This window comes from Staurois parvus, unplaced genomic scaffold (assembly GCF_062004578.1).
Source record: "Staurois parvus isolate SC_StPar_1 unplaced genomic scaffold, SC_StPar_1.0 ptg000422l, whole genome shotgun sequence".
Classification (NCBI taxonomy): Eukaryota; Metazoa; Chordata; class Amphibia; order Anura; family Ranidae; genus Staurois; species Staurois parvus.
Window position 1 is genome coordinate 6,331,207 of NW_028318218.1, and position 22,425 is coordinate 6,353,631.

Sequence of the window (22,425 nt, forward strand, 5' to 3'; positions counted from 1 at the left end):
CACATGGAAGGGCGACGCACGGCAAAAAACAAACAAAAATTCCCAGCTCACCTACCAGCCATCCTGCAGCAAACCGAACATTTCACTTTAAAACCAAGGGATTTAGTTTGCACTAATTTGCAAATATATGTGTAAGCTGCAGCTGCCACATCACAGCACTCCAGTGTACTGCAGCCCTAACTCTGTAATTTTGAGAGTCTCCTGAGTCCTCATTCTTTTCAAAACTAAAAAAAGGTTTGATTTGGGGTATTCTTTTAACATCTTGATCATAGAACATAAAAGCGTTGGTGCAACTTACAACAAGATAATATAAAATTTATAGGATGTTAAAGGAATGTGATCAAACTTTTCACAGTAATTGTAATACCTAGAATTAATGATTATACCTGAAAATGTTTTGAATCAATTCTAATTTGTCTCTTCTGTAGAAAAAAAGCAGATGAATGATCACATTCAGTTGCATATTCATTTATTTTGCTGGATGCTGATTTATAAAAAAATATTTATCTGTTGAACTGCTTAGGCCGGACTCACACAGTTGCATTGCAGTAATGTGTGCACTGTGGTGCCATTTATTCTGCCTGAGCATCTGACCCCTCTGTGCTCTACTCAAAAGAAAAGAAAAAATGGCTTCAAAGGGGAAAAAAAATGGGGATCAAACAAATAGCCCTTAACAAAGCATGACAGTTAAAAAATCATGTGTTGCATTCAGAACAGCTCTGGTGAACTGAACTGAACGTACAAAAAGTTGAAGAGCTTGATCTGCAATAAGGGATTAACATACATATGATGCAGACAAAGATGTATGATGGCACAATATTTTGGGTAAAATAGGACTCTTCTTCAAGTGCGAAGAAGAACACATTTTGCTAAAAACATTGTGCTGTCATGTATCCATGATTGCATAATACAGGAGGTAATCACATAGGCCAGATCAATTTACTGGACTGCTTGTTCTGTTGAAGATCACCTTTACTCATATCTGGAAACCCTGGCCATCTATAGAATATATGTGTCTATTTTTGGAGTTATTGTTTAGCAGGTCTTTACATGACTTGTCAGTCAGTTATTTCAGTTGTTTTTAATGCTGTCTAAATAAAACTGCACTTTGAGTTTGGGGTTTGTAGGCAAAATGCTATTTTAGTTGTATGTCAACAAGGTCTTTCACTCTGGCAATGTTCCATCTGACCATCATAATTCCCTCAACTACTGTCGATCGAAGTAATAGCCTCAATTCACAAAGCTAACCCACCAGGAAAAGGTTATGTTTTTCTTGAAAATAGCAGTCATGGCTGACATAAAGATCCTTATCTTTATGTTAAAGATGTGTAAATTAAACCTCATGTTTTATACCAAAGGCCTCCAAACCATTACTTCAGTATTAGCCAGCGTATAGTGTTTTCAAACTTCAGATAGGTCTGTCCACTCTTCTTTTTTCCAAAGATGGTGTCCTTGGTCTGGGTAAGGCAAAAAAATATATCGACGTACTTACCCAGTTCACATATACTGTACAGCTGACAGTGAAGCTGAGGTTGATTAAACTAAAGACAAATTAGGTCAGGTGTCACAGTGTTGATGGCTTGTGTGTTTAAGAGTTGAATCGTTATGAGAAGACAGTAGAGAATCTGTCTAGAATCTGGGTGATGGGTTGTAATCAGCAGCATTTCTCCGTGTCTGCTGAGGTTGGGCACACAGTCAGTGTGCAATGCCTGTCATTGTTCATGCGGTATGAAATGGATTAAATTGCATTGCGAGTGGCTTAGGCAGCCCTGTTAGTGATTGTGTTTTGGATATTATTGACAGCACATGAGCACAGCTCTAGTTTTCTAATTCCTAGAACGCATTATAGTGGCAGAATGACTTCTTTTATAGCCAGTAACATATATTAGTTTATAGCAGATCTATTTAAAAAAAAAGTGTATCTAAACTGAAAAACAAATTTTAATATATTGCAGCTTATAGGTATAGACTTAATGGCTACATTACTTTTCAGGCATTTTCCCCTTCATTTTTTTCCCTAGCTTCCTATCTTAGGGTGACAACACTCATTCATTGCACAGTATCTATGGTTGATCCAGGGAATATCGGATTGCCTCTCGGGGGATCAGGAAGGACTTTTTTCCACTGCAGGTGCAAATTGGATCATGCTTTGCTGGGTTTTTGCCTTCCTCTGGATCAACTGTGGGTATGGGATTATAACTTTTTTTTTTTTTTAATGGTTGAACTGGATGGACTTTTGTCTTTTTTTCAGCCAGACCAACTATGTAACTATGTAACTACGGTGGATCAGTGTTGCCACCTTAGGCTGCTCTCTTGACTTTTTGTGGTTTACCTGTATCTGTAATAGCTGATACTGTATTTGCAGAAAATGTACTTATCCTAAAACTGGACTTGCGGAAAATGTGCTAAGCCTAAAAAAAAATATAACAACAAAAAAACTTCTAAGGAGGTTCAATATTTATCATTTTTGTTCTTGGGTTTAGATATCCAACAAGTGTTTTCTAACAGGCCTGCTGCAATATATTAATAAATAGTGACCAAGCCTCTGAGGATACTTGTGTGTTCTGTACAGCAGCCAATATTGGTTCAACACCCGAGGTTCTGGTCACATGTTCTGTGCTTAAGGGGCTTCTGGAGCCAATATTCAGATAGAGCCATAAAATCATTAAAGCCATAGTAAAGTCTGTTTTTTTTTTATCTATACCTACAGGTCTGCCTATAAGGCTTACCTGCAGATACAGTAAATATCTCCTAAAAATGCACCATTTTGGAGATATCTACTTTAGTAGCAGCCAGTGGCGTTATGCCATCCATTGAGAGAGCTGTGCCACGGTTGTGACTCCCATGCGCATGTGCGGGAGGGATGTCAGCACGGCTTACCCATTCAAATGGCCGGAGTCTGCGAACCCAGAAGGAAGACCAGGTGAAGATCTGTCAGCGGTCACAGCGCACTGCTGGAGGGTTTTGTTTTAAGATAAGTCTGTCATAATGTGCTTTTTTTAAAGTCTTAAAAGCGAAGTTCCACCCAAAAGGAGAAGTTCTGCTTTAAAGATTGGCCCCCCACTCCCCATTAAGGATTGGCACCTTTGGGGAGTTGGGGGGGAATGGGTACCCAAATTTGACAGGTACCCTCTCCCACTTCCGCTGCGATCACCTAGGCGATCAAAAGCGGAAGTTGTCCTCCTACCCTCCCTCCCCGTAGTCTTGTGGGACACGTGACAGGTCCTAGAAGACAACGGGGCCATTCAGGAAGTTAAGCGCTACTCACGCATGCACAGCGGGCACCTGCTGCAAGCTGTCACAGCCGGGTGCCCACACTGAAGATGCCATCCTCCTGGAATACAGGACGGCCAGTGAAACAGGCTGCGGTAGGTGCAACGCGGGATCTTGGGACAGGTGAGTGGCTGTTTTTTAAAAGTCAGCAGCTACAGTTTTTGTAACTGCTGACTTTTATTTTTTTACACAGTGGAACTCCACTTTAATTTTACTATATTGATTGAAATTTGATTCTCTGTTGTTGCTAAACTTTGTTCATCTGTCATGAAAAAATACCTAAAAATCACTGATGAAAAAGTCTGCAGTGTCTCCTCTAAAACTGTACAATAAATATATTTGTAAATGAAATCTCAAAAACAAATAACAAGGCTGCAAAATGCTGTAAGAAAGGAAAGGCTCAGTCTAATAAATAAACTACTGGGATTCAAGGATGACATGTACGTAATTTGAATTCACATGATTACAGATGAGGGTAATGACTGTCTGCGGCACTGGCCAAATGCAATGCGAATGCCAAGAGACATCATTCAGTTGGGAAATAATCTCTGCACTGTCCTATCACCATAAAACCAATCAACAAAGGAGCTGGTCAGTGCATTTAATACATGTTTGGGATCCGTCTTCTTGACTAATGCTCTTGTGTCTAATACCAAAGCAAGGGATAACCATTGTCCTCGTTCCAGCTTCACCAATAAAAAGTACAGAACATCATTTCTGAATAACTTGTTGCCAGCCTGTTTACATATGTAATACGGCTTGAGTGGTTAGTCGTTGTAGGGATAATTGCCTGCAATTAAATTTCTACGTAGCTTAAAAAATCAAATGGGAGAGAAATTTTTTTTTTAAATCTACTGGGGGAAATTTATTAAAGTGTTTAATGACTCATAACAGGGCATCTGTCCAACGCAAATGTGAAATGTGAGTTATTTTTAAAATAATTTGTGCTATGCTGTTTTCAATTGCAAATTCTGGACCACTGTAGGATGAAATTTTTGTACATATGCTTTAAAACAGTACTTTACTCCAGCCCTTAAAGTGTTACTAAACCCAGGACCCTGCATTCACTGCATCTGGTCTCCCACAGTACACAGAACATGGAAGTGCAATTATTTTAGTAAATATAAACTGCTAAATACCTTTTTGCATCAGCAAGTAGTCTTGTGACTCCTATCAGTGTTCAGCTGAGCACTGGTTAAAGCTTGTAGGGGGAGTTTTATTTCTGCTCTAGGAGGATGCAAAACCCCTGACCTCTGTCTGGACAGTGCTGATTGGCCCTGTGCTGATCACATGCACTCTCCCAAGGAAAAAAAAACTAGCAATACACACTAAACTGAGCGTGTGCATGTGGCTACGGGTTCAGTCTGTCTTATCAGGTGGACATTTGAACAAGAGGAGGGGCAGAGAAAACAGGATGAAAAAGCCTTTTTACACAATGCAGAAGATTAACCCCTTAGGTTCCACAGCGAGTATAACAAGTATGCTTTACTGCATATACAGACTGATTTTACTGTTGTGGGTTTAGTAACACTTTAACCTCCCTGGTGGTATTCCTGAGTGTAGCTCGGGGTAAAGTTTCAGTACCACAAGCGGTAACCCCGAGCTACACTCGGGCTTACCATGCAGCACTGCTCCGGGATCTGTTCTTCACTTACCTTGTCCTGTGCTCCCGCGATGTCCCTCCTGCAGTGTCCCCGGCCATCTCCTCCGGCGGATGCCGGCATCTGTTCTCCGGGTTCCGTCCTCTGCGAGCATTGGGACGTTCGGGGGACGGAACTGGTGGGAAATTTGAAAATGACAAAAAGTGACATTCACTAAAATCACATAGTAAAACATTACTGTATCAAACCATTTCACATACATTTTGTCCCGAGTGCTTTGTCCTGTGCCCTGCCTGCATTTTTACTGTTCTTTCTGCCTGGAAACTGAGAAACGTCCATGGCGTCCAAAAAGCGTCCCTTTAGGTCAAAAGCGGTTTTAGACCAGCTAGAGAACAGCGATAGTAAATTTGAACCACTTGCAGAATAGAGTGATAATGATTCGTGGGGAAATTCGTCATCAGACACTGAAAACGATTTTGCGACTTTGCTCAGTGATGACTTGGCGCTATATTTCAAATTTCAGTGTTTTTGGTTTGATTATATTATTGAATTAAATTTATTATTATTATATTATTTTTTTTATGATTATTTATTAAATTATAATTTATAATTTTGTGTTTCAAATTTTAACATACCCGTGATGTTTACTAGACTCTTGTTCGGACAGATTTCAGTGAGTTATTCCTAAAAATGACAGGCCTACAATAAAAAAAATACATATTTCCATGCAAAAAAATTTACAGAAAGCACAGAAATATGGACATAATCAGACCGCTAGGGAGGTTAAAGGAAAATATAGCATATATTCAGAGACCACGTATTTTGGGTTGTTTTTGCAGTTTTTTGGCTTAGATATTATCTTACAATTTGAGTCTTTCATATATTTAGAAGCTTGTTTTTCCACATTTTGCTACTGTATTGCTACTGTAAGAGATTTGTAGATTGGCTACTGGAGGGAGATTTCAGAGGCTCAAAGCAGTTACTTTCTCTCATTCTTTGGCTTTCTTACTCTCTTTCTTAACAAAGGTTGAGATATGACATAAGCCACATGTGGAGTGCATTGATTTCAGTCAGTCAGCTGACATGAGTTACCTTACTAAAGGAATGAAGGCAGTTCACTAAGCAAAGTAAATGTATATTTGCTTATTAAAGTAGTGTTAGTGGGATGCGTGGTTTATTACACACTGGCCACCAAATCTATGGGGTTTATTTACTAAAATTGGAGAGTGTAAAATGTGGTGCAGCTGTGCGTGGTAGCCCATCAGCTTCTTACTTCAGCTTGTTCAAGTCAACCTAGACAATAAAACCTGGAAGCTGATTGGTTTCTATACAGAGCTGCACCAGATTTTGCAGTCTTCAGTTTTAGTAAATTACCCCTAATGGAGTGCCAAACTAAATGATAAGAGTCCAAATTAATTTATTGTTTTTTACTTAAAAACAGCCAGTGGGTTTTGGGGGCTAGAAAACATTCCCCCTTCATCAGGGCTTCATGTAAAATAGGAGACTTGAATAGACTCAAAATAGAACTTTCCTGTGTGAATCTATGTAGGGAAGATAATTGCTGGACTAGGAGGGTCACTAGCTAGCAGTATCTGCATAGCCAATCAAGATAAGATAGTTTCTTATTTTAACTGAAGACCCGATGAAGGGGGGTATTTTCTTGTAACCTGCTGGGTACCCACTGAAGGGTAGTCCTGTCTGTTCTGAGCAGCTTAATTTGAGCCAGTGAACCTAACGTTTTTTTCATCTCACTATTTTGTATGAACTCACATCAAAGACCCAGTGCCTCCTGGATGCATTTTTCGTCATTGGGAACAAAACCTATATGGGCATTTTGGACAAATCTCATTTCAAAACCATGGGCATTATTTAGTGAAAGATTTCCATGGAATTTTGACGTGCCAGCAATTTGTGCAAATCCAGACAAAAGTGCATTTGTGAGGTCAGGTACTGATGGTGTATGAGAATTGCTAGCTCACAGTAGGTGTTCCAATTCACCCTAAGGGTGTTTAGTAGGGTTGAGAGGTCAGAGATGTGTGCAGGCCACTTCATTTATTTCAAACACTAAACATGTCGAACAATATTTTTTATTGATTTGGCTTTTCCATGCTGGAACAAAAAAGGACCCTCCCCAAACTGTTGCCACATGTACAGGGTAAAGTCAACAATTGTTTAAAATGTCTTGAATGCTGTAGTATTAATAGTACCCTTCACTGGAAAAACCTAAACTTTATAATTTGAAGGTGTATCCACATACAATAGCAGTGAGCATTATTGTGCACTGCAACGCACATGCATTGGCTGTTACTGTAAGACTGCATTGGGGAATCACTTAAAATAAATGCCACTGCTCCTCAATGCATTTAGTTACATAGGGTGCTATAGCCTTCCCCATATCTAAGACACCTGGAAACATATGGAAACATAGGGTTAGTTTACTAAAGAAAAAGAAAATGTTCACAATATGATGTTAATTTAGTATAGCGAGTAAGGTTCACTGCAATCATCCAAACCAGTGCATGCAAAATTCCTGATTTTTGTTTTTTTTTTGTTTTTTTTTAATTTTCCTTGGACACAATTTGATATTAAGTGAACATATCTTTGCCTTATTTACAAAGCTACAGTATGTGAAAATTCTCTTAACCATCTCTGGGACAAGAAGTAAAGGGAAAGTTACTTGTCTAATGATGTCCAAAATTTGTCTCCAGAAGGGTTGCAACAGCGGGCATTCCCACCATATATGGAGAAGAGTACCATTTGCCTGGGAGCATCGCCAGCATAAATCTGGCACTTTAGGATCAAATTTATGAATCACAGATGGAACTCTATACCATCTGGAAAAAACTTTGTAGTTGCTTTCTTGTGTAGAAACACATATGGAACCTTTATGCATGTGATCGTAAATGTGGTTCCATTCCTCAGGTGAGATTGAAATTTCTAGATCATGCTGCCAGGCTGCACAGGCCTTCAGTGAGTGAGATGTATTGGAACTTTCCAATAGGGAATATAATTTGGATATTACATGCCTCTGTGGGAGATCTGTAAAGCAGAGTTTTTCGAAAGCAGTAAGCGGTCTTGAATAATCCTTTAGATGTGGGGAGTTACGTAGAAAATGGTGGATTTGTCTACACATCCAAGGCGTTAAGGTAAGGGCTGGCCACGCCTTTGTAATGTCTTCTCTAGATCGGAGCTTAGAATCTTTGAGAAAAAGGGAAAGTTACCTAGTGGTACACAGGCAGCAAGAAACAAAATGTGAAGTGTTTTCACCACTACTGTATCCAAAACTAAAAAAAAAGGTTTGGGCTATACATATACTTTAATAAACTTTGACTTTATAAAGCCATTGTTGTGGATTTCTTTATTTAATATTACTGTCTGACTGCTATATACTTAGCTTTGTAAGCCTAAAAATTCTCAAACAGGGGCAGACTGAGAACTCATGGGGCCCCCGGGCAATAGGAGATCATGGGGCCCCTGTGTCCTTGCCCAAACTCAAAAAAGCCTATGAAAAAGGTACCAGGGGCATCTGATGGGGCCCCCTACTGACCCCGGGCCCTTGGGCAGTGCCAGAGTTTCCAAATGGTCAGTACGCCCCTGTTCTCAAATGATATCAGGGATGTTTAACCCCCTGGCGGTATTCCCAAGTGTAGCTCGGGGTAAAGTTTCAATACCAAAAGCGGTAACCCCGAGCTACGCTCGGGAATACCCTGCAGCGTTGCTCCTGGATCCCTGTTTCACTTACCTTGTCCATCGCTCCCGCGAGGTCCCCCCTGCAGCATCCCCGGCCATGTCCTCCGGCATCCATCTTCCGGGTTCCATTCCCTGTGAGTGTTGGGACGTATGGGGGCCGGAACCGTCGGGAAATTCAAAAATGTAAAAATGTGATATTCACTCAATACACTAAAATATGATAGTATTCCATTACTGTATCAAAGCATTTCACATACATTTTGTCCCGAGTGCTTTGCCCTGTGCCCTGCCTGCATTTTTACCGTTCTTTCTGCCTGCAAACTGAGAAATGTTCATGGCATCCAAAAAGCGTCCCTTTAGGTCAAAAGCAGTTTTAGACCAGCTAGAGAACAGCGATAGTAAATTAGAACCACTTGCAGAATTGAGTGATAATGATTCGTGGGGAAATTTGTCACCAGACACTGAAAATGATTTTGCGACTGAACTCAGTGATGTGCGAACTTGGCGCTCTATTTCAAATTTCAGTGTTTTTGGTTTGATTACATTATTGAATTAAATTTACTATTATTTTATTATTATTTTTTATGATTATTTATTATATTATAATTTATGGTTTCGTGTTTCAAATTTTATCACACCCGGAATGTTTACTAGACTCTTGTTTGGACAGATTTCAGTGAGTTATTCCGAAGAATTACAGGCCTACAATAAAAAAACAACATATTTCCATGCAAAAAAATGCACCGCTTTGAGCACAGAAATACTGACATAATCAGACCGCTAGGGAGGTTAACATTCCTTGTGCCTATTAAAGCCACATTTAAAGGTCTTCTCTCTTCCTCTAACAGTTCTAAGCCTCACCCACCTGCGATCCTGGTCAAACCAGCTATGGTTATTGTAATCAATAGGCAAAAGCAGACGTCCTGTTGCTGACCCTAGAGAGTACTACTAAGAACTAAAATCCCACATTTCTTTATAATAGGAATGCAGCTGAATGAGATTAAACAAATATTGTTACATTACAAATACAATATGTACATGAATGCTCTAAAATTTGGCATTCTTCTGCAAGTGAACTAGAAATATTCTGTGTTACAGATTGGTTACTGGAATGATATGGATAAGCTTGTTTTGCTACAGCATGAACCATCTTTTAGAAATGACAGTTCCGCCATTGAAAACCGGACAGTCATTGTTACTACAATTCTGGTAAGTCTTTTTCAATATAAATAAACTTTAATGTGTACATTTTGTCACATTTAATGGAAAGAAACATAAATATACATTATATGTTTTAAGTGTAAAAGTATTTGATACCTATACTCCAAATTTACAATTTAAAAAATATGTAAAATAGTTGAATGTATATTTATGTTTTATATAATTCAGTTAATGAACTGAATTTTATATCTTTCGGTGAAAAAAATAATAAATATGACTATTTTATGATTTCCAACAAAATATGTAACATTTAGGTAACTCTGTGTTGCATTAAAAGATCATTGTACTGATTAGCTGAAAATTCAAATATTGTTTCATAAAATTCGCTAAAATTGTTTTGATGCGTTTCAAAATCTGAGACCCAGTTATGTTGCAGTAGTGATTTTCAATATTTCTATTTCATTAATAGAAACACCATTTCATATAGCCTGCGCACACTTTAATCAACCTGAAAAACATTTTTATTTTCTAAAAAGTATTTATTTTCCTCATATACTTACCTTGTATCACTTGTTCAATAGAAAAATGCTTATTGACATTTAATATTACATTTATAATACAGAATATGTTGCTTATGTACTTTTTCCAAAGTTAAATTAGTTACACATTGTGCTTTAATGAAGGGTGAAACTCTTGGTTTTATTTTTTTTTCTTATTTTAAGTAATCAAATATTAATACAGCAAAAAAATACAGTTTTTTTGTTTTGTAAACTTCAATAATTTTTGTACCATAAGTGAAAAATTATTGATATCCACATGCTACTGTAAATTAATTTAAGAAGCTAATTTTGAAATTACTGCAGTGCATTTTCCCATCCATACGCAGCGCACAAAAAGCCTAGACAGACTAATTTTTTTTGCTGTGGAACCGTAGAACATAAATCACCTTTCTTTACTGCACAGTAATATCAAGCGTATTTGTCAGCCTCAAAAGTCAGACATGCCCTTTAAATCTGTTGTCAACACAGGCAAGTGTAGGGTGACCTTTATTTGTCTGGACTTTCCAGTACATTTCTCTGAACTTTTCACCTGCTCTGTTACACTTGGTTTAAAAAGAATACATTTATAAAACAATCTTAAATGGGAATAATGTGTTTAAGTTGTTTTTTTTTTTCTTGTTTTCTTTTTGGCTGTGGGTGTTGAACACATAAAACACAAATGCATATTTTTTCATAATCTAATAATTCCGCTGTTACAGGATTATTGTACACAGTTCTATGTACAGGGAGATAGACTACTTATGCATGATAAATTATACACTCTGAGCTGTTTGTACATTGCATTTTTTCCTAAAAGATTCAGTAATGGGAAATCATACTTCAGTACAGTCCTCCTCTTTTCAGCCTCTGATGAAGAATCCTATTTTAAGAAATTGATCAAGAAAGAACATTTTCAAGACCCAGCGACCATTCCTTGCTATGGCTCAAGTAAAATTCAACAATGTAGTCAAAGTAGTGAACTTTTTTTTTCACAGTCTGTAATGTGGATTAATATCCTTCTGACTTCATAATATCCATCACACTACTCATGAAATGCCTTGAGATATATTTAAATACGTTAGTACTGAAAGATTGTACAACTGCTCCCCAAAGTTATCCAATAAAAAATGAATTGTAACACTGGAGGCTTCCTGAAAGACATCATTATACAGTTAAAAGATAGCTTTTCATGTGGGAATAGTATGCCAAATTAAAAACTACTTTTGGTCATATGTATAACATTTAAATTTAAAATACACAGTTTTCCCTACATTTTTATGCCGTTAAAATAATCTAAATTTAGTAGCATTTTGTAAAATTATTTTAAAAAATATCCTTAATACTATATTCTATACATTTTACTATACAAATATAATATACAAATAATAATTCTGCTGACAAAAATATATAGTTTATAATGTCTACTTAATTGTGACAACACATGTTTTACTATTTACTTGCTGTCGTGTTGTTTTAGCTTTTCATTTTGTATATTATGATGTTTTTTGCTATGTATTGCCTGCTGCTGTGGCTTTACTTTTCATATTTTAACAAACTTGCACAAGTGATGTTTTATGGAAGTGTATAATATTGGTTCAGCATTCTCAATAAATAGATTTTTTTGCTTTAAAATGCTTTATGAAAAGTGTTAGATTTCACTGCTGACTTTAAATATGTACAGTGGTGCCCCTTGTATGTTTGAAAGAATTCCACAACCGGCAGTTTTACTCACAAGTTCACCTTATTGAACCATTATTTGGATCAAAAGGTTTTTTTTCAGAACTGCTAAGACTCTCTGGATTTCTAAAAAAAAAGTAACAATATTTATCAAAAGTAAATAATAATACATTTTTTCACATAAGAAATATCTGACTTTACCTTATCAAGTTAATGCTTTATTTAAAATAAACTTACTGTATTTCTATTAGATGATTTTCTTTGGCATTTTTATGTACTTATTTCTCTTTAACAGCCCTACATTAGATATATAAAGTGTGACAATTTTGTGCTTTACAGATATATAATTCTTTTACCTGCAAGGATGTATAATGCAAAGAATTGCAGCAATCAGCTGAACAAAGTAAAGACCCCAACTGAATTAATTTTTTTACACATTACATTTTTTAATCCCATAACTTAACATTTTCAGGTATAAGCATTAAAAGTTTTGCATTAACCCAACACTCAACCTTGTCTCCTTACTTTACATGTTGCTTAACCACTTGCCTACCGGACACTTTTACCCCCCTTCCTGCCCAGGCCAATTTTCAGCTTTCAGCGCTGTCGCACTTTGAATGACAATTGCGCAGTCATGCAACGCTGTACCCATATGACATTTTTATAATTTTTTCACACAAATAGAGATTCTTTTTGTTGGTATTTAATCGCCATTAAGTGTTTTATTTTTTGCATTATAAACAAAAAAAGAGCAAAAAATTTAAAAAAAAAGTTTTTCTTTGTATCTATTATGAAATTTTGCAAACAGGTAATTTTTCTCTTTCACTGAAGTGCGTTGGTGAGACTGCACTGATAGGCAGCACTGATAGGTAGCACTGATAGGCAGTACTGATGAGGTGGCACAGATAGGCAGCACTGATGGGCACTGATAGGCTGCATTGATGAGGTGGCACTGATGAGGCGGCACTGGTGGGCATTGATGAGGAGGCAATGATGATGCTGCACTGATATGCAGCAATAATGGTCACTGATAGGCGGCACTAATAGGTGGCACTGATGGGAGACACTGGCGAGCGGCGGTGACTGATGGCACTGACCAACAGCACTGAATGGTAGCACTGACTGGGGGCACTGCTGAGCACTGATGGGTGGCACTGATGGGCACGACTGCTGGGCAGCACTGATGGGCAGTACTGCTGGGCACTGGTGGGTGGCACTTTTGGGTGGCACTGCAGGGCAGTGATCATCAGGGCACTGATCATCAGTGCTGATCTGCTCTGTGACAGTTGCCAGTTATCGGCAGTACTTTCCTCTCGCTGTGACAGCGGGAGGAAAGTGCTGCCGATAGCCGGCAACTGTATTTACTCCATGATATGGTAAAAGGCCGCTGTGATTGGCCTGTTGCCTTATCACGTGATTAGCTGTCCGTAGGACACGGCAATCACAGAGATCGCTCGGTGCGCACTGCTGGGGGCGCGCAGGAGGGCCATATGACGCCCTCTCAGAACTGGACAACCGCGCTGTATCTGTCATTTGGCTATAGCACGGTTAGCAAGTGGTTAAATTGTAACTAAAGGCAAAAAGTAAAAAATGTATATATATATATCAATTAGGGATGTATTGCTTCCAGTGAAGATCTTCTGTGAGAGTTCTAATTTATCTGTGTCATGATATAGCAAGAAGTAGTTGGTCACGTTCAACTAGACATCTTCGAGTGTAAAGCTGAAGATGTTTCACAGCTTCTCCAAGCCGCTTCTTAGGTTTTAATGAGGGTCAAGAACTTACCACAGTCTTTATAGGCACATAGGTAACTCAGTCACCTTGATCCAATCACATTGGAATGTCTCAAGGCATGCTGATTGTCCAAAAACAGGATTGGAAGTGTGAAATATGTGGACCTACCCTGTTAAAATTACTAAATTCCATCCTTCAATGTCAGGAAGTGCATAAGAGGTGTTAATTTTTGAGTTTACATGTATGAAGGTGTGATTTGTTGTCACATTTGGATAGTGAAGACAGTTGGTCTGGTTCATAAATCACAAGAGATATGAAAGAGGCCATTTCTGTTAAACTGAAATAACCATCCGTAAACAGGGGTGGGGACCTTTAACATATTTAATGCCATTTTAACATCCCTACCCTGGAGATTTGACAACAATTTATACCTTCAGCAATGTAAATCCAAGAAATATCACCTTTCAAAGACTTACTAACACACGGAATGGCATTATGTAATTAGAACAGTGTCCCTGATACCAATTATAACTGAAGAAGCAAGAAGAAGCTTGGATAAGCTGCAAAATGTCATGAGCATTGCCGAACAAGGCCAGTTGAATGTGACTAACTACCACTATCTTCTAATGGGGACAAAAGGGAAATTCCCTTTTTTGTAGAATTGTTTTCTTTCTTCTACTAGACAGAAAGTGAATGTAAATCTCCCCAGTGGGACTCAGACCAAGAAAAGAAAAACCTTACCCTAATGTAACCAAAATAAAAATGTTTTGGCTTTAGATATAATTTAAGCCCCATCCACACATTTAATACAGCTCTTAAAAATTTGGATATATCATCTGAACTGCCACGGCAATCCACACAGAACATTTCTACTGTGCAAGTTACAGCTTCATTTGTTATAGCTGTATATGTAAGAAAGTGCAGCGCTAATATATATATATATATATATATATATATATATATATATATTAATTAGATTCTGTTATAGCTGTACAAGCTTGAAACAAATTCTGATGGTAATAATTAGTGTATAATGCATGCAGATTACTAATATTGAGCAGTGTGTTTTAAGTAGAGTTGTTTGGTATAGGTTTCCTGGCCAAACAAACTTTAATGCACTTATACATGACAAATAATAGCCCAGCTTGGTCATTTTAGTCCTTCCACCAATAACCCCTTTTTATTATACTGTATAGACGCCTTTGCTGCTTTGATGTAAACTGGGTAGGAAAACTAAAGTGGATACACGAGGGCCATATCGGTGCATGTTTGCAGTTCCTTTAGGAATATTTTTTAAATATTTTCTTTTATCCTAATGGCACCCGCTCGCACTGGAAATCTCAGAAGCTGCTTCCTTTACCAGGAACCGCACGGCACTTGCCGATTCTGTGTAGACTGTGATTTAAAGAATGATGCAGGGACCTTTTCCTGCGATAAAAGTGAGGCTGAAAGGGCAGCTGTAACAATCACCGAGGGAAAATATACAAATGCTGTTGCTTTCTCTACAGTTGAAAGTGTATTTTACAATAGAGACTCTTAGCGCTGCAATTAAGTTTCTATGCAGACAGTCATTCTGTTGTAAAGGTGGTTATAAGAATGCAACCTAAGAAAGAGGTATGGAGATCTTAGGTTCTAGTTAGTGTATGCTATGGAAGTGGGTGTACAAAAAATACCTTGTTTATCATTTACAATGGGCCTGTCAGGGGATGATTTGACCCTGTATTCCAACCATATGGGAAGTGTGCCACTTATGGAGTCCTAAATAACGTACAAAGATTAGAATCTCCAGTGTGTATTCAATTTGTACACAGCTTCTTGGACAAAGGCCAATCTGAGTTGATCCCATGGGAGTTTAGCAAACTAATAATGTACAAATGGCCATATCAATTAAACTTCATGGAGGCTCTAGTTGATGCACATGTAAGCCACTGTCCTTGTAAAACAGCAATGTAACAGTGTATAGCCCTAGGTGTGCAATATGTATCTGTCAAGTGAGAGTCAGGTAGAGGGCGATGTTTGGCCTTTCTCTAGGGAGATTAGATTAATAATCCCATCAGGATTTTATTGCAAAAGCAAAATTTCATAATATTGAAACCAGGACAGGAAAGGTTATCAGTAAAAAAAAATTAGTTTATTTATGAGTATTTGTAAAACAAACACTCATATAGTAAGTGTCAAAATACAGTTTTATTACACCATAAATGAGCTTCAGTATATAGCCATACCCACTGATTGACTTTAGGATTACCTAAGGCAATATATATACAGGTGCATCTCAATAAATTAGAGTATCATCAAAAAGTTAGTTTATTTCAGTAATTCAGTTTAAAAAGTGAAACATATATAGATTCATCACACACAGAGTGATATATTTCAATAATTTTTTTTTTGTTTTGCTGATTATGGCTTACAGCTAGTGAAAATTAGAATATTACATAAGACCAATAAAAAAAGGATTTTTAATACAGAAATGTTGGCTTACTGAAAAGTATGTCCATATACAGTATAATATGCATGCAATACTTGGTCAGGGCTCCTTTTGCATGAATTACTGCATCAAGGCAGCGTGGCACTGCTGAAGTGTTATGGAAGCCCAGGTTGCTTTGGTTGCAGCCTTCAGCTCGTCTGCATTGTTGGGTCTGGTGTCTCTCATCTTCTTCTTGACAATACCCCACATATTCTTTATGGTATATAGGTCAGGTGAATTTTCTGGCCAATCAAACACTGTGATACCATGATCATTAAACCAGGTATTGGTACTTTTGGCAGTGTGGGCAGGTGCCAAATCCTGCTGAAAAATGAAATCAGCATCTGCATAAAGCTGGTCAGCAGAGGGAAGCATGAAGTGCTCTAGAATTTCCCGGTAGAGAGCTGTGCTGACTTTGGACTTGATAAAATACAGTGGACCAACACCAGTAGATGACATGCCTCCCCAAATCATGACTGACTGTGGAAACTGCACACTGGACCTCATGCAACTTTTCTGTGCCTCTTCATTCCTTCTCCAGACTCTGGGACCTTGATTTCCAAATGAAATGCAAAATTTGCTTTCATTCGAATAGAAGACTTTGGACCACTGAACAACAGTCCAGTCCTTTTTCTCCTTAGCCCAGATAAGACGCTTCTGACGTTGTCTCTGGTTCAGGAGTGGCTTGACACAAGGAATACAACAGGTGTAGCCCATGTCCTCGATACATCTGTGTGTGGTGGCTTGTGCAGCACTGACACCAGCTGTAGTCCACTCCTTGTGAATCTACCCCCAAATTCTTGAATGACATTTGCTTCACAATCCTCTCAAGGCTGCAGTTATCCCTGTTGCTTGTGCACCTTTTTCTACCACACTTTTTCCTTCCACTAAACTTTCCATTAATATGCTTGGATACAGCACTCTGTGAACAGCCATCTTCTTTAGCAATTATTATTATTATACAGGATTTATATAGCGCCAACAGTGTGTAGAGTGCTTTACAATATAAGGGAGACAGTACAATTACAATTCATTTCAGTACAGAAGGAATGTGAAGGCCCTGCTCGTGGAGCTTACAATCTAAAGCAATGACCTTTTGTGACTTACCCTCCTTGTGCAGGGTGTCAATGACTGTCTTCTGGACAACTGTCAAGTCAGCAGTCTTCCCCATGATTGTGTAACCTTCTGAACCAGACTGAGAGACTATTTAAGGGCTCAGGAAACCATTACAGATGTTTTGAGTTAATTAGCTGATTAGAGTGTGACACCATGGGGTTTATTTACTAAAGCTGGAGAGTCCAAAATCAGACTCCCTTCTGCATAGAAACCAATCAGCTTCTAACCTCAGCTTGTTCAATGAAGCTTTGGCAATGAAACCTGGAAGCTGATTGGTTTCTATGCAGAAGGGAGTCTGATTTTGGACTCTCCAGCTTTAGTAAATAAACCCCCATGAGTCTACAATATTGAACTTTTTCACAATATTCTAATTTTATGAGATACTAAATTTCACTAGTTGTAAGCCATAATCATCAAAATAAAAGAAAGAAGTGCTTGAAATATATCACTCTGTGTGTACTGAATCTATATAATAAACGAGTTTCACATTTTAAATTGATTTACTGAAATAATTTACCTTTTTAATGATATTCTAATTTATTGAGATGCACCTGTATATATATTATATTGCCAAAAGTATTGGTCGGCCTGACTTTACATGCACATGAACTTTAATGGCATCCCAGTCTTAGTCCGTAGGGTTCAATACTGAGTTGGCCCGCCCTTTGCAGCTATAATAACTTCAACTCTTCTGGAAAGGCTGTCCACAAAGTTTTGGAGTGTATATATATGGGAATGTTTGACCATTTTTCCAGAAGCGCATTTGTGAGGTCAGGCACTGATGTCGGATGAGAAGGCCAGACTCGCAGTCTTCGCTCTAATTCATCCCAAAGGTGTTCTGTCGGGTTGAGGTCAGGACTCTGTGCAGGCCAGTCAAGTTCCTGCATCATGCTCGTCCATGTCTTTATGGACCTTGCTTTGTGCACTGGTGCACAGTCATGTTGGAACAGGAAGGGGCCATCTCCAAACTGTTCCCACAAAGTTGAGAGCTGACACCTTAAGAGTTTATCTAACTGAAACTAAGGGCCAAGCCCAACCCCTGAAAAATAACCCCATACCATAATCCCCTCTCCACCAAATGTTACATTTGGCAGAATGCAATGAGACAAGTACTGTTCTCCTGGGAAACGCCAAACCTAGACACTTCCATTGGATTGCCAGACAGTGAAGCATGATTTTTCACTAAAGAGAACATGTCTCCACTGCATCCAACGCTTTGCATTGCACTTGGTGATGTAAGGCTTGGATGCAGCTGCTCGGCAATGGAAACCCATTCCATGAAGCATTCTATGCACTGTTGTGCTAATCTGAAGGCCACATGATATTTGGAGGTCTTTAGCTATTGACTCTGCAGACAGTTGCCGTCTTTTGCACACTGTACGTTTCAGCATGCACTGACCCCGCTCTGTCATTTTTCGTGGCTGAGTTGTTGTTCCCAGTTGCTTTCACTTTGTTATAATACTACTAGCAGATGACTGTGGAATATTTAGTAACCTAAACTCCTGAGAGTGGCCCATTCTTTCACAAATGTTTGTGGAAGCAGTGTTCAGCACAAATTAGTACACCCCTTTTAAAATGTATGATTTTAATCAATATCTCAATGAACATAAGAACAATTTCTAAAATTTTGACAAAAATTAGTTTTATTGAACATTTGTTTAGCTCATTACATGAAAGTAAGGTTAATAATATAACTTAGATAACAAAATCTTCAGTTTTACTAAAATTAGTTGATGCAAAATATACCCCTCAACAAAAACTACTACATCTAGTATTTTTTTATGACCTCCATGATTTTTAAGGACAGCACCAAGTTGGCGACAACATCTATCTCTTTCCATTCTTCAAGAATTACCTCTCTTAGATCCTGGATGCTGGATGGAGAATAATGCATAACTTGTCTCTTCAGAATTCTCCATAGGTGTTCGATTGGGTTCAGATCAGGAGACATACTTGGTCACTAAATCACTTTAACGCTGTTCTTCATCAGAAATGCAACAGTGGCTCTAGATGTGTGTTTTGAATCATTGTTATTTTGAAAAAGTGCACGAAGACCAAGAGCATGGAGTGATGGTAGCATCTTCTCTTTCAATGTACAGCAGTACATCTGTAAATTCATGATACCATTAATGAAATGTAGATCCCCGACACCAGCAGCACTCATGCAGCCCCACAGAAGGACATTGCCACCACCATGTTTCATGGTAGGCACCATGCATTTTCCTTTGTACTCCTCACCTTTGCGACGCCATACAATTTTGAAGCCATCAGTTTCAAAAACATTTATCTTGGTCTTATCACTCCAGAGTACACAGTCCCATTAGTCTTCTTCATTTTCAGCATGGGCCCTTGCAAATATCTAGGCAGGCTTCCTTCATGGACAACAACCATGTATGCCATTCCTCTGCGGTATACGCTGTATTGTGTCACAGGAGACAATCACCCCAGTTTGGCTTTCTACGTCTTCTAGCTAACTAAAGTGAACTTGCATGGTGATTTTCTTCAACTATTCTCATAAGAAGATGCTCCTATCGAGGTGTTAACGTCTGTGGATCGCCTGGATGTCTCTGTGAGATGGTTGCAGTTCCATCTTTGTTAAATTTTTGTATTACTTTTGCTACAGTATTCTGACTGATTAGTAAAGCTTTCATGCTGATCTTCTTGTAGCCTTCACCTTTCTTGTGTAAAGAGATAATTTTCTTTCTCAGGCCTTGTGACATTTCTCTTCCATATGGTGCCATTGCTGACAACTTGAAATGGGAAGGGGTTTTTTTGTTAACGCCCTTTTATAATCTTCTGGACACCTGTTTAATGAATAATTAGATTACACCTGTAGTTGAATTCTTGTTAATTAGGATTTGGTTTGCTAAAATTTAGCTTTGCTCCTAAGACTTTGATTGGGGTGTATTCATTTTTGCAACATGGACTTGAATGAATTTGTTAGAAAAAATACTTTTTTGTGAGTGCGAATTAAAAAATCTTGTTTGCAATCAATGGCCCACTGTTGTGAGAGTATTTTGTAGAATAGTGTCTCAGAAAATGTTGATTCTGGAAGGAAAGTAAAGGTTTCTTGACAAATCTGTTGGGTTGTACTCATTTATGCTGAGCACTGTATATATAATATATATATCAGGGGTGGACATAACATATATGAAGACTATGCAGCAACACAAGGTTCTTCTAGCACTTAGAGATCCTCTATGCCTTTGACATAGACCAGGACATTGCTCATAATAATATCCAAGTGGTTTTGGGTAGTGAGCACCTCCTACCTGCAGCCGGACACAGGGGAGACCGGGTGACTTAACTGAAGCGACCTGAAAATAGGTAAGTATATGCAGTTACACAGGTTAGTCAGCACAAATGTTAGGTGGGTGGAGGGATATTTTTAAAGCTAGTTAGGTGTAAGCTGGAATCTCAGTTTAAAGTGAAGGGGGTGATCACTGTATTATCCAGTTGCATATTATAAACCATAAGGGAGTAAAGCAAAGTGAGTGCAACTATCTATCTATCTATCTATCTATCTATCTATCTATCTATCTATCCTGGGCAGTTGCTGACCTGCACAGGGCCACTGTTTTATATATCTATATATCTATATATATCTATATATATAAAATCGTATGCCAAATCGAGTTGCCGTTTCCAATACTTCCACACCAACAACATATGCGCTTGGTGGAAAAAATGCAAATGAGGTGCTTGCGTACAAAATTATATTATTTCATTCTGTATGTAATAGAAGTATTTAACAGCAGATGCTTACTGGATAATTGCTGATATGTACATGTTGGTCAAATAATTTACTTATTTGCATAATGATACATCCCTAAAGGATGGATTTCTGTAAATGAAATGTTTTGTTTTTGCTATAAGGTTTATGCACGTGCTAAGCACAAGCAATAGCATGTCACTGCACCGATAAGAATAATTCTCATATTTTGTATAATTTAGTTTGTACCATAATAAAGCTTACTATTGAAAGACATATCAAATCATGTTTTCTATTTTTTGACATGTTCCTGAAAAACCACACAGCAGATTTGTACACTCTGTGCTTAATAAGGTAATTTGTATGTTTTATGTAGTTTAAAGTTAATGAATGTGACTTTTAGCAGTGTACAAATGTATCTGTATCACCTATGTTTACTTACAGTATGTTATGGTCTAGTTTATATTGATATTTTTCTTGTTGATGTATTAAAATGGTGTGTTTTCTGTGAAACGTGGTGCAGAGGCTATTATTTTCTTATGTTGAAAAGTCATAATAGACCACATATTTAGTACTTGTATAATAATAAGTTACAATACTGCAGGCATTAAAGCAAGAAAAAACTGTAACCCACAGCCCAACTCTGGGCAGAACTTTTTTTTGGCGGGGTAAGGCTCTGTTCACACCATGCTGGTGCAACGTTGTGTGTAAAGCAAGCCATTTATTTCAGTGGGCTGCCCTGTACATGAAAAAATGTGCAAAAGACATCCCTGTACCTTTTGCAAGATTGCACCATCCCAAACTGTTTGTTGCTGCAGCACCATGTGTTTTGGCATGTGCAGGAACATGCATGTTAGCAGATGGGTGGGGGTGCCATTAAGAATTAATGGCACCTCCACCCATTTACTAAAGGGCAGCATGTTTCTTGGCATGTTAGGAAAGCACATGATTTTGCATGCATTCACTACATGCACAGTGTGTGCCCGTATCCTTAGAATCAAAACTTATGTCAACATTTTATTTCAGTCACTATGGAGATTTCCCCATCACTTTCTGTCCCGCTGACTCCAGGACAGGGGATTGGGTGTCACCAAAATTTTTCTTACCCTTTTCCACTCTAAAATAAATGTGCTTTTGTTGTTGTTTCTATCCCCATCAGAGAGATACCTCATCACTTCCTGTCCTTGCGAAACCTTGATAAATCTCCGCAACCAGAAAACAGCTGTAAAAATCTGACAAACGTTTTATACTTTATATACCCTGTGCATAAATCATAAAGGGACTGTCCACATACTTTCTATAAAGTTTATGTAAGCACAAAACAAATGCATGTCTGTGCATATAGATAGATAGATAGATAGATAGATAGATAGATAGATAGATAGACAGATAGATAGATAGATAGATACACACACATTTACTCTAATTGGTAATAAAGTAATTAGTAGGCAGCTT

At 38.1% G+C, this 22,425-nt stretch overlaps 1 protein-coding gene across 10 annotated transcripts in view; it reads left to right on the forward strand.

The window, feature by feature from the left end:
- Positions 1-22,425, forward strand: part of GRIA4 (glutamate ionotropic receptor AMPA type subunit 4) — a 440,006-nt gene that overhangs the window by 355,776 nt on the left and 61,805 nt on the right. For 9 of the 10 annotated variants that reach the window (XR_016314183.1, XR_016314182.1, XM_089687287.1 and 6 more), the window contains exon 9: positions 9,663-9,773. Coding sequence is in view for 8 of the 10 variants with exons in the window: in XM_089687287.1 (XP_089543413.1) it covers positions 9,663-9,773 (111 nt within the window). In the remaining 2 variants the exon portion in view is untranslated. Of the gene's footprint in view, positions 1-9,662; positions 9,774-11,128; positions 21,484-22,425 lie in introns of those variants that run through there. The other variant, XM_089687289.1, reaches the window with a different exon arrangement.